We start from the raw sequence: 12,828 nt of genomic DNA, 5'->3' as shown, positions 1-12,828 counted from the left end.
ACGAAGGCAAACGGAATCCAATTGAAACAAAAGAATTACCATTGAAATGCTTCCCCTTTGGATTTCTGGTCGTCTCTTCCTCCCATGGAAGAGACCTAAACTGGAGGCAACGGTAGTGTGAACTTTGCCTTACAAGAAATCTGTAAAGACAGTCACACAAGACCAACCTGCAAAATTTCTAATAGTACAATGTATCTTGTAATGATCAGAGCATGACACACTTTTTATTTATGACTTTTTTAAGCAACACTGAGATAAATAATTTCTTGTTCTTAATTTCTTTAGCTCTTAAATCATCTAGTAATTTTTCATGGTAATTGTTTTGTATGAATGTGATTGATTTCAAGCAATATACTATTTAGTAAGGGTACGGTTGTGCCCTGCGTGGCTGATAACTGCGCGCCAATAACCACACATGGTTTTACCGCAAATTGCTGCACTTTTGTAATGCGGTTTTTCAGACACAGATGAAGAACATGGTTTTTATGTGCTTCACATGTACCCATCTTCCCATAGACGAGACCCTGACACAGAGCCTAAATTGGCTTGATGTATCATTGTGATTCAAATTAAGATCTGGGGTAAGCCCGCCTTTAATCTGACCTTTTGTGTGTGATTCAGATTTCATTCACATTGCTTTTATGCACTACGCTTAGCATGTACGATGGTAAGACTCCTGACACACACACTAAATGTGTCGTTAGGATTCATTAGCCTGACTGAGGCCAAAAACATATCCTTTTAGCCTCCGTCGGGTTGGTAAAAATAGGGATACCCTTTTCTTTTTTCTAAGGCTGAAATAGCGTAGTAAACTATGCTTTTCCATCTGCCGGATTCCGAAAAAGACGTATACTACATCATATACTTTTTTAACGTGACAGATGCCACTGTTTGCATCCGTCACAGCCTATTTTTAAGTTATTAGTCGGGAGCTTTTTCCGACGTATACATCAAACGTAGGCCTAAAACGTGATGTTAACATAGCCATATAGTAAAAAAAAAAGTCCACATAAATCACATAAAAACTACAAACACTACAATTATGTGTTTTCATTTATTAATATGGCCATATGCATGGAGCCTTAGAGGTCATGCACTCAACAAGGCCATGTACAAGGACTCTGTATGGAGTCCCTACAATTTGTTGCTGTTAGCTTGTCTTTCCTTTGGTGTTAGCATCTTTCTATACTTGTTACCTGGTTTACTTAACTGTTCTTTTGCCCCTTAGGTCTCCAAGTTCTCTGGAGCCATATTAGGGCACCTATAAAACTTTATGGGGGTCTTACTAAACCTCCATATGTTTCTGTAGGAATCTGAAAGAAAATAAAATGGTGGCATGATCCAATGGGTGCCATATTGTGGAGGTATTGCCACTCAAACTTTTTTTTACTAGAATAAATGTCCGACATACGGTGCCACACAAAGTACCATACCACGGCAAACTGTTGTGGGTTGCACATTCTCGCAGCTTTGACTCATAGTACCAGTCCTATTGCAGTTGTCTTTGGTTGTGCAGACCAGTATGTGCTCTAAAGTCCTAGGACTGGTTATCTCTATAGCAGGAGTGCTTTCATTTACTTATCCCCCTGTCTCTACAGGAATTAACATCATTTGACCTTCTCTGTGGCTTCTAATAATTCCCACTATATAGTACATTCTCTGATACAGTATATAAGACTGAGATATTCTTGTATACCCTATATGTGCCTATGATTTCCTTTCATCTACAGTAGTTATTGAAATTATGAAAATAATATAATTATGGCATCATTGCTTTTAGAAGTTCATCATTAATCTAGTGAAAGCTGTGATTAAATCTATGCTGCTGCCTTTAGAAAATGACTTTTATGGCTCTGACTAACTTTCCTTCTGAATTTTACTGAACTTTGGACAATAGGGTGTTTTTAGAGAATGCAATTAATGATAATTATGATCATATGTAGTGAAAAACATATTTATTCCAATTGCAATTAGGTTAATTTACATACAAATGAAAAATTAAGCTAACTTTAAAGGACTAGAAAGTAATACAGAAAAGCAATATAACTGCAGTGCTACACAATAAACAAATGTAATTAGGTCAAATAACTTACTAAAAAGGTTACAATGCACTCAAGAAGGGATTCTAAGTACATTTTCAGGAGAGCATCGTCAGGTAGAAAATTTAGTCTCTCAGTAGTGAGGGCTACTTTACATTATTACATTATGAAATTACTTAAATAGCTCTTCCCTAATATATTCTGAATATTAGAATTGCCCCCCTAAAAATCTTGGAAATCCAACAACAAAGTACTCCGATTGCACAATTCACCTATAGAACTCCCTTGGCCTTAGGTTTTGCCGCGAAAGCCATGGCAAAAAAGCGTAGGCAGGTCAAAATCTGCCTCAAAATTCCTGAATGAATTTTGAGGCCGATATTTTTCTCCATGCAAAATATTCTGCGTGAACTAGGCCTGAAAATGGGTTTACTGGTGAAATGAATACACACAGATTTTGGACAGCCATTTTCTGAACCATTTGTTTACGTTTGGTCTGTGAAGGTTGACCTTCTAATCTCTGCCTCCATCTGTGGCCTGCTAAGATGCAGATTTGTATTTAACATAAACAACTTTCCAAGAACTGCACCTGACAACGGCAGAATTTTTCCACATATAGCTGCCATCAGTGTCACAAAAAGCCAAAATAATCAGCAGAAAATGGTCTAAGGCTCTATTCACACGCAGGGTCCAAGTGTCAGCCGATAAAAACGTCAGTTTTTCTTGGCCGTTTTGCATCCGTTTCCGGGCCGTTTTTCAGTTTTTAACACGACTGGGTACGAGTGTCGGCCGATAAAAACGGCCGTTTTGGACCGTTTTTCCCGTCCGTTTTGCATCCGTTACTATTTCGTTCCAGGCTATGTTACCGTTTTTAAAGGCCGATTTTGACCCGTTTTGAATTCATTTTTTTCCCTGTCCGTTTTAAAATCGGATGAATTTCATTTGTCAAGTTTATGCCACACACTTCCGACAGTATGGACAGTGAAGTCAGGGACTTCTCCTGGAGCGGAAACACTGGCCACAGGGTCAGGGATTCTGCTTCGGAAGTGCCTGATGTCACTGTGTCCATATATGGACAGTGAAATCCGGGACTTCTCTTGGAGCAGAAACAACGGCCACAGGGTCGGGGATTCTGCTTCAGAAGTCCCTGACATCACTCTGACCATATATGGACAGTGAAGTCAGGGACTTCTCCTGGAGCGGAAACACCGGCCATGGGTTCGGGGATTCTGCTTCAGAAGTCCCCGACGTCACTGTGTCCATATATGGACAGTGAAGTCAGGGACTTCTCCTAAAGGGGAATCCCCAATCCCCGGCCACATCGTTGTCGAATCTGAGGAGGAGAGAGCAAGCGAGAGCAAGCGACGGAAGACACGGCCGTCACTCGCGACACATTCCAGTGATGGCCGTGTATTACCCTGCCCCATAGACTTCTATGGGGGCCGGGAGAACGGGCGAAAATAGGGCATGTCCCATTTTTTGACATCGGGGTTTCCTGGGCCGTCAAAAAAACGGTTGTGTGAATAGCCCCATTTGAGGTCTATTGTTCCTACTGAGGCCATGTGACGGACGTTTTTTGAACAGCCGTCACACGGCCGGGAAACCCTGTCGTGTGAATAGGGCCTAACTGCCAATTTTTACCCATTTTGCATCTGGTTTTTTTCCCTGTCCGTTTTAAAAACGGATGAATTTCATGTGTGCGTTTTTTGCCACACACTTCCCTCTGTAAGTAGTGCCACACACTGCCCTCTGTAGATACTGCCACGGCCTCCCTGTAGGTAGTGCCACACAGCCCCCCTTGTAGGTAGTGCCACACAGCCCCCTTGTAGGTAGTGCGACACAGCCCCCTTGTAGGTAGTGCCACACAGCCCCCTGTAGGTAGTGCCACACAGCTCCCTGTAGGTAGTGCCACACAGCTCTCTTTTATAGGTAGTGCCACAGAGCTCTCTTATAGGTAGTGCCACACAGCCCCCCTTGTAGGTAGTGCCACACAACCCCCTTAAAGGTAGTGCCACACAACCCTCTTGTAGGTAATGCTGCACAGCCTCCATGTAGGTAATGCCACATAGCCCCCCTATTGGTAGTGCCACACAGACCACTTTTACATAGCACCACCATAGATGCCACCACCCTACCTTCCTGTAGATAGGGCAACTGTAGGGGACCGTTCCAGGAGAAGTCTGACTTCAATGTCCATATATGGAGAGTGAAGTCGGTGCTGAGGATTCTGCTTCAGAAGTCCCTGACATCACTGTGTCCATATATCGACAGTGAAGTCAGGAACTTCTCTTGGAGAGGAAACACCAGCCACAGTGCCGGGGATTCAGTTTCAGTACTAGGGGACCGCGCCAGGAGAAGTCCCTGACGTGACAGTCCATATATAGACAGTAAAGTTAGGGACTTCTCCTGGAGCGGAATCCCCGGCCACAGCTTCGTCAATGCTGTGGCCGGGGATTGGGGATTCCGTTCCTACAGGGAGCAAAAAAATACCCTCCTCCTCACGTGCACTTCGCACTGTGAGAAGGAGAAGAGAGCGATCGAGCGGTCGAAAGCATGGCCGTCACTCGGATCACATCCGAGTGACAGCCGTGCTTTACACGGCCCCATAGACTTCTATGGGAGCCGAGCGCCGAGAGAACGGCCAAAAATAAAGCATGCTCCAATTTTTGACAGCCCGTTTTAACGGGCTGTCATAAAATTGGCCGTGTTAATGGCCTCATTTTGGGTCTATTGTTCCTACTGTGGCTGTCTGACATCTGTTAATCCCTGTCCTGTGAATATGGCCTAAATCTCCCTTTTTGGATGTCCACAATCTCTAGTATACGACTAGTTAAAGACAGCAAATCTTTCATAAGTAATTAAGCCAGTTTCTGCTTGCCGTAACCTGCTGTTTTGTCCCAATACACATTCATTAATCTGGTTAATATTTTTTTGTTAGGGGCGGCTGAGAAAAGTTCCAAACATGGAGCAGAGGACAAAACTCAACACATCATTATGGCAATGAAAGAAAGAATGAAAATCAGAGAAAGAAACAGACCAGAGGTTTTTGAACTTATTCAGGAGCTCTTTCAGACATCGAAAGAAGATTTTGTGCAAAATACAAAATCCGCAAAGCAAAGTGTACTGGAAGGAACATCCAAGTGGTCTGCCAAAATCAATATCACAGGTAAAGAACAGTGTGTTATATGACTATGTCAGAGCCTTCATTTACCTTTAGTTCACTATTAAGTACAATAATTTATCTACATTCAGGCTAATTTATACTTTTACATTAAAAGCTATGACCACCTTTGCAAACATTTTTAATTGTCCCAATGTATCTGAAATTAAAAATGAAGCAAATTTGCTTTAGGACTTGATTAAAAATGTCCTATTTTTTTGTCTCTGCAGTTGCTATGCAGACCTATGCGTCTCCATGGTAACTGACAACAAACACATTTTTAGTAACAGAAATATCTGATTAGTGCCAAAGGTGCTTATTTGCTGTACAGAGCCAATTCTCGGTGGAAAACAGTAGTAGTCTGAGATTAAAGACTTCACCAGTGCGATTATCTCACAAGTATCTATGACATATGTATCTATGACTGGACTTCAGTTTAAAGTCCACCTTTTCGTTGAGAGTAGGGAATGAAGACTCCACACTCTTGTCATTGGTTGGGGTCCCATTGTTCACGTGCCCAACAATCACACTTTTAGGCCAACAGTATTTTGTCATTATTTAGCTTCAGTCAAAACCAGGAGTGAAACAAACAGGGAAAAGTATAATGAAAAAATTAGCACCTCTTTCAGTATTTTAGACCCACTCCTGGTTTTGACTTCCAAATACTGACCAAAATACTGGCATGTAAAAGGTGTGAAAGTTGCCTAATGATGTGACTGATGACGTTATAAATATGTCTTCTTGTAAAATTTCTTTAAATTCTCTACTTCTAGACAAACAGACTGTTAAATGCATTACGGAGCACATGCATGTCTAGGTGGTATTTTTCTTATTACAGACAGTATGTCTGCTTATTCAATAGGTGATTGCTACACTGAAAATCCAATCTTTCACCAGGATTAAGCATAGATGGATTAGAGTTAGAAGAATGATAATGCTGGGTGCATCAAGAAAATAGCTAGTCCTACAGATAAAGGAATAAACTTGGCTCAAAATCATTACACTTATTAGATTATATCTCAACAGACAGAAGTGTTGAATAAATTTTCAATATTGTAATACTATATATATATATATATATATATATATATATACTTACAAACACACACACGCATATATACAAATATGTATACATTCAGCGTGTATGTGTATATATATATATATATATATATATATATACACACAGTATATTTACATATGTATATATAGATATATATATATTTATACATGCAGTGTATGTGTGTATATATATAGATATATATTTATACATGCAGTGTATGTGTATGTATATATATATATATATATATATATATATAGATATATGTGTGTGTGTGTGTGTGTGTGTGTGTGTGTGTATATGTATATATATATATATATATATATATATAAAATATATATACATATATATAAAATATATAGCATCTCCAAATTAGATGAATAGAGTCTGCTTTAGGAAATCTTCATCTAGGAAGTATCTAGGATATATTATAATCCCAATCAATGATATATTGGAGCTGTCATGATAAAAATATGTTTTCCAATTCAGTAGACCTAGACCACCAATCTTTATTGAAAAATATAGATACTTATTTTAATCTATGCCTCTTAGGGTATGTTCACACGGCAGCGTCCATTACTGCTGAAATCACGGAGCTGTTTTCAGGAGAAAACGGCTCCTGAATTTCAGACGTAATGGCATGTTGCCTGCGTTTTTCGCTGCGTCCATTACGGACGTAATTGGAGCTGTTTTTCTATGGTGCCAATGGAATAAGGCTCCAATTACGTCCCAAGAAGTGACAGGCACTTCTTTGACGCGGGCGTCTTTTTTACGCGCCGTATTTTGACAGCGGCGTGTAGAAAAAAATGACCGTCGGCACAGAACATCGTAAAGCCCATTCAAATGAATGGGCAGATGTTTGCCGGCACATTGGAGCCGTATTTTCTGACGTAATTCGAGGTTAAAACGCCCGAATTACGTCCGTAAATAGGGTGTGTGAACCCAGCCTTAGTTTCCCAGATACGTATAGAAAGGCATCTAAAGTTATCCATTATCTTAAGAATTCTAACTCTGTCGGACATCGAGAACTTCATATCACCCTATACTTTGACTCTTTTTCTTATACTTATATGTAATGTAGCAAAGTTAAGAGAGGAGTAGTCCTCTATTTTTCAGGATATATTAATAACTAAGTATCTAAAAGACCCTTCCGTCTCTAGTAAAATTGACTGGATTTCCAAAGTCTCGGAGAAGGCATTGTCAACGGCATCAAGACTGACTTGTTCCAGTTTATTTTTAAGCCTGAGAAGTGACCAAATCTTCATTGGAGCATTTTTTCAGACTCCCCAGTGAACAATTATTTGGACCTTTTGTTTGTATTGCCGATTAATATGCTCAAGCCATTTCATTTATTGCAGATAGAGACCCACAGGACACACATTCAAATGTCCATGTTCTTGTGCATATCTTAATATGTCACCCACGTTTAGTTGAAGTATTGATGATGTGTAGGCAGCACTTTCACGCCAACGCTGGAGAGGAAGCATTATGGCCACCATCCCTTGGCAGTGGTACAAGGATTTCTTAGTAAGGCCTCTTTTACATGCCAGTGTCTTGGTCAGTATTTTGCATCAGTATTTATAAGCCAAACATGATACTTTTCTGTTTATTTTCCAATCCTAGTTTTGGCTTACAAATACTGATGCAAAATACTGACCAGAATACTGCTGTGTGAAAGAGGCCTAAGTATATTTTTAAGCCTGTCTTAGTTTTATTTAAATAAAGTGCATTTGGAAGGGTCAGTAGGCAGACTTTTTTAATAACCCAGTGCTTCATATTGTTTCTTCATTAAAGGGGTATTCCCATCCCAGACATTTCTGGCATATCCATAGTATTTGCAATAAATGTCTGATAGGGATCCCCACCTATGTCAAGAGTGGGAGTCGCCTGATACCCATCCTGCCTAGTGGGGTGACTACCAAGTCAAGGCACAGAGTGCATAGAGAGGTGGCTGCGCATGTGCACAGGTCTGTCCATTCACTTCTATGGAGGTTGCGGAAAAAGCAGAGCAAGCGTAAAGATGTAGGTCCAGAGGTATGACCCGCATTTATCAGACATTTATGGCATATCCTGGGAATAGGTGAATACTGTACATAGTGGAATATTTGTGTAACTTAATTTTTATTTATTGAACTTGAATAGTTTATGCAAATTTAATAATTCCAGTATAGCACATTTCTACTTTATAGAAGACAACAAGTATTGTGCATATATTTTATAATCTGCATATTAATGAATATTTTCTATATTTTGTAGTTCTTTGTGCTCAGGGGTTACAAGCAAAGGATAAAACGGGGTCAAGCGACCCATATGTGACAGTCCAGGTTGGAAAAACTAAAAGGAGAACAAAAACCATTTTTGGAAACCTAAATCCGGTGTGGGATGAAAAATTTCATTTGTAAGTATATACACTCTTGTTGAAAGTGATCATTTACAACCTGTCAATGTAGTTACTAATAGGTGTATAGTTTATACGAGACAGGAAGAATCTATTACCATGTTAATCCCTTGTTTTGTCATTGGGTGGTGAATTATACTGCATAGTAAATCACCAGAAACATAGATCGTTCCTCCAATCAATGCTGTCTTACCATACTACACTTGCAGAGAATAGCTAATTGAAAAATACCTCTCATGTAAAGTGATTTACTAGTTGAAAGGTCAAACTTTACCTTTTCTCATTCTACATGGGGACATCAACCAGGTCAATAATATACTTTACATTGCATCACATATACAAAGGAAGTAGGAAGGAAGGGAATTACCATATGGCTTATAGTGTAATGAGAGATTTCATAGAACCATTTAGACATACAGTGCATTCGGAAAGTCTTCAGACCCTTTAAATTTTTTCACATTTTGTTATGTTTGTAAAATAAAATAAAAATGCATCTTTTCCTCAATCATTCTGTACGCAATACCCCATAATAACAAAGTGAAAACAGAATATTAGTAATTTTGCTAATTTATTGAAAAGGAAAAACTGAAATATTGTATTGACATAAGTATTCAGACCCTTTACTCAGTACTTAGTAGAAGCAGCTTTGGCAGCAACAACAGCCTCCAGTCTTCTTGTGTATGATACCACAAGGTTTCAACACAGGGATTTGGGTATTTTCTGCTCTTCTAACTGTGACGCGATCAAAGCCCATAACTCGTATGGTCAGACAGCCCAGGGTCCATTGAAGGACCCCAGGGCTGTCTGAACATATTTCCTGTTGTTAGGGCATACTGAGGTATGCCCTAACAACTGCCTGTGTACAATCAGTACACAGGCTAATGTACTGGCATATAGATTTATGCCAGTATATTACAGTTACAAAATCAAAATGATAAATCCCTTTATGGGATTAAAAAAAAAAAAAGTTAAATGAATGTAAAAAAATTAATGATAAATAAATAAATAAAAAGTAAAAAAAATACACAAACACATTTTTTTATAATAAATAAACTTTTTAAAATAGAAATCCCAAAACATGAAATAATATAGACATATTTGGTATCGCCACGACAACCTGTACAACAAATGTATAACATTATTTATGATCATCAGTGTATGGTGTAAAAAAATAAAAAAAATAAAACTGCTGCGGAACTGCTTTTTTTTCTGCATTTTCGCCAAAATAAAAATGTATAGAAATTAAACGATAATGTATTTGTACCAAAAAATGGTACCTACATAAAGTACAACTCGTCCCGCAAAACAAAAAGTCTCATATAACTAAATTGTACAAAAAATAAAAGAGTTATGAGCGTCGGGATGCAAAGAGGGAAATCTAAAAAAAATTGTTCTGTCCTCAAGGCCAAAATTATCCGTGTCCTTAAGGGGTTAAGCTCAGTCTCCCTGTCCCAGCTGCTGAAAAACCCCAGATTGGCAGAGTGCTGCAGTGATGGTTGACCTTCTGGAAGTTTCCCCCATTTGCACACAGGATCTTTGGAGCTCAACCAGAGTGACCATTGGGTTCTTGGTCTTCTCTGTTACCAAGATCCTTCTCCCCCGATCACTTTGTTTTGTTGGGCGGCCAGCTCTAGGTAGAGTTGTGGTGTACCAAACCTCTTCTATTTAGGAATTATGGAGGCCACTTTGCTCATGGGAACCTTCAGTGCAGCAGAATTTTTTTGTACCCTTCTCCTGATCGGTGCCTCCACACTATCCTAACTCTGGGCTCTACAGGCAGTTCTTTCCTATTCATGGCTTGGTTTTTGCTCTGATATGCATTGTCAGCTGTGAGACCTTATATAGACAGGGATGTGTCTTTTCAAATCATGTCCAATCAAATGAATTTACCACAGGTGGACTCCCATCAAGGTGTAGAAATTTTCAAAGATTATCCAGAGAAATAGGAGGCCCCAAAGCTAAAGTTCAAGTGTCATAGCAAAGGGTCTAAATCCTTATCTCAATGCGAAATTCGATGTTTTCATTTTTAATAAATTTGCAAAAATTTCTAAAATTCTGTTTTCACTTTCATTATGGGGTATTGATTGCAGAATGATGGGGAAAACGTTAGATTTTTCTTATTTTAGCACAAGGCCTCAACATAACAAAAAGTGAAGGTGTTTGAAGACATTTTGAATTCACTGTATTTATGTGCCTTACTTTTTATGACCGGACAGTCTGTTAAAAATATTAAGGGGAAATGGTCCTCAATAAAAAATCTGTAATTTATTAAGAAAATTTCAACTCAACTTTATTTAATTATGTTAATATTGTTTAAATTAAAGTTTGAGTCAGATGGCTGCAATTTGTTACCTCACCCAATTCCCGCATCGCTTTGCTTTTCTCACTGTTTTGCATGCTTCAACCACCACTTCCTGATCACATCACTCTGGCAGGGGATTAAAGCCCCATGGCTCCTGACACTCTGGGTTTATTTATGCCAGCTTCTAGCCCTAATTCTTGATATTCCTGGTTGTTCCTGTCTTTGATTTATTGCTATGTTCCTGGTTTCTTTTACTGTACTAATCCCTAGTTGTGAAATCTTGGCTGCTGACTTTTGATCCTGACTTTTTGGCTCAGTCTGTGAACTTTTCTGCCCACGGTACCATTGCCATCTGACCTTTGGCTTGGCCTCTGGCTTTGACCTTGCCTTCACCTGCCAATTCTGGCAGTGCAGTTGTCATCTATCTGAGACTGTCCTGGTTGTTGTAACCCAAGATGTACTCTGCACCAAGGGTTAATACAAGGCCACTCTGAAATATCCTATGCCAATCTGACGATGGTAGAGGGTTCATCACCGGCCTTCATATCATAATTTCATGAAAAGTAGATGCCTTTGTTGCCACTTGGAATAAATATAATATATTAAATAACTTTAATAATTTAAATAAATTATAATAACTTTAATATTGTATTTTTTTTTTTAAAGAATGGAAAGGGATTTGCTTTTACTGCACTTGCCATGCGGTATAAACAATGTGAATTTTATTCTGCGGGTCGAAATGATTTTCGGGGTGTTTGGAAACATAAAGAAAATCGTTTGTTTTTGTGTCACCGCATTCCAAAAGCCATAACATTTTTATTTTTCCTTCAAAGCAACTTTATGGGAGCTGGCTTTTTGCGAGATGAGTTGAAGTTTTTATTGGTACCTTTTAGAGGTACATATGGATTTTTGATACATTTTTATCTCTCTTTTTTTTGAAAGGCGGGATGAAGAAAAACAACAATTCTGGTATTGTGTATTAGTGGTTTTCTTTTTCCTCAGCATTCACCATTAGGGATAAATAGCGGGGTAGCCAGGTTGTTCGGATAAGGCAATACGAATCATTTTAATTTTTTTCTCCTTAATAAAGCATTTTATATAGATAAAAAGTGTGGAGGGTGTTTTTATTTTTACGTTGGATTTATTTATTTTTTTCAGTACCCTTTTTTTTAAACTATTTTGTACAATATTTTCTAGGCTTACCAGGGAACTTGAACATGCAATAGTTTAATTGCTTACATAATACACTGCAATACTTTTGCATTGCAGTGTATTTTGCCCGTCATTGTTATACTATAGGCACTGTCTTTGTTAGATGGGCTTTCAGAGGGAGCCCTTTACTTCTATAGAACCATAAAGCCATGGCCGCTATTGACCACGTCATCTAGAGAGTTAATTGGCCAGGATTGGAGTTAGTTTAGTTGCCGGCTATTGTAGCAGGGTGTCTATAGTATGTTACAGCTGACACCCTGCTCATAGCACTGGCTCAGCTCTATTTACGATGATATGTGGTAACTGCCTCCCACCAGCCCCGTAAATGTGAAGTGCAGGAAAAGGTTAAAGTTGTATGGCCACATATATAAAAAATAAATGCTATTATTTATGCACACATTGAATATTTAAATAATTTTACATTGCCGTACTTCCATATTTGCTTTATGTAAAAAAAAAAATATTGATCATAATGTGCAAGTCTATCTGCAATGACAATGTTTATAAGGTGCCTTTGTCATGGCAGATGGACTCAACTTGATTAAAATGTGCATTATGATCCTCACATTTAATTTATAGTAAACATGGCAGTAACGCATTGTAGAGATATTTAAATATTTAGTGCTTGTATATATATATATCTTAAGACTTTTTGTCATGAAA

General features: G+C 38.6%; 1 protein-coding gene across 1 annotated transcript in view; it reads left to right on the top strand.

The window, feature by feature from the left end:
* Positions 1 to 12,828, top strand: part of UNC13C (unc-13 homolog C) — a 520,481-nt gene that overhangs the window by 226,265 nt on the left and 281,388 nt on the right. The window contains exons 10-11 of the mRNA XM_075857981.1: positions 4,975 to 5,202; positions 8,510 to 8,651. Of these exons, the coding sequence (XP_075714096.1) occupies positions 4,975 to 5,202; positions 8,510 to 8,651 (370 nt within the window). The remainder of the gene's footprint in view (positions 1 to 4,974; positions 5,203 to 8,509; positions 8,652 to 12,828) is intronic.

Source organism: Rhinoderma darwinii, chromosome 3 (assembly GCF_050947455.1).
Source record: "Rhinoderma darwinii isolate aRhiDar2 chromosome 3, aRhiDar2.hap1, whole genome shotgun sequence".
Lineage (NCBI taxonomy): Eukaryota > Metazoa > Chordata > Amphibia > Anura > Rhinodermatidae > Rhinoderma > Rhinoderma darwinii.
This window is presented reverse-complemented; position numbering and strand designations above follow the sequence as displayed.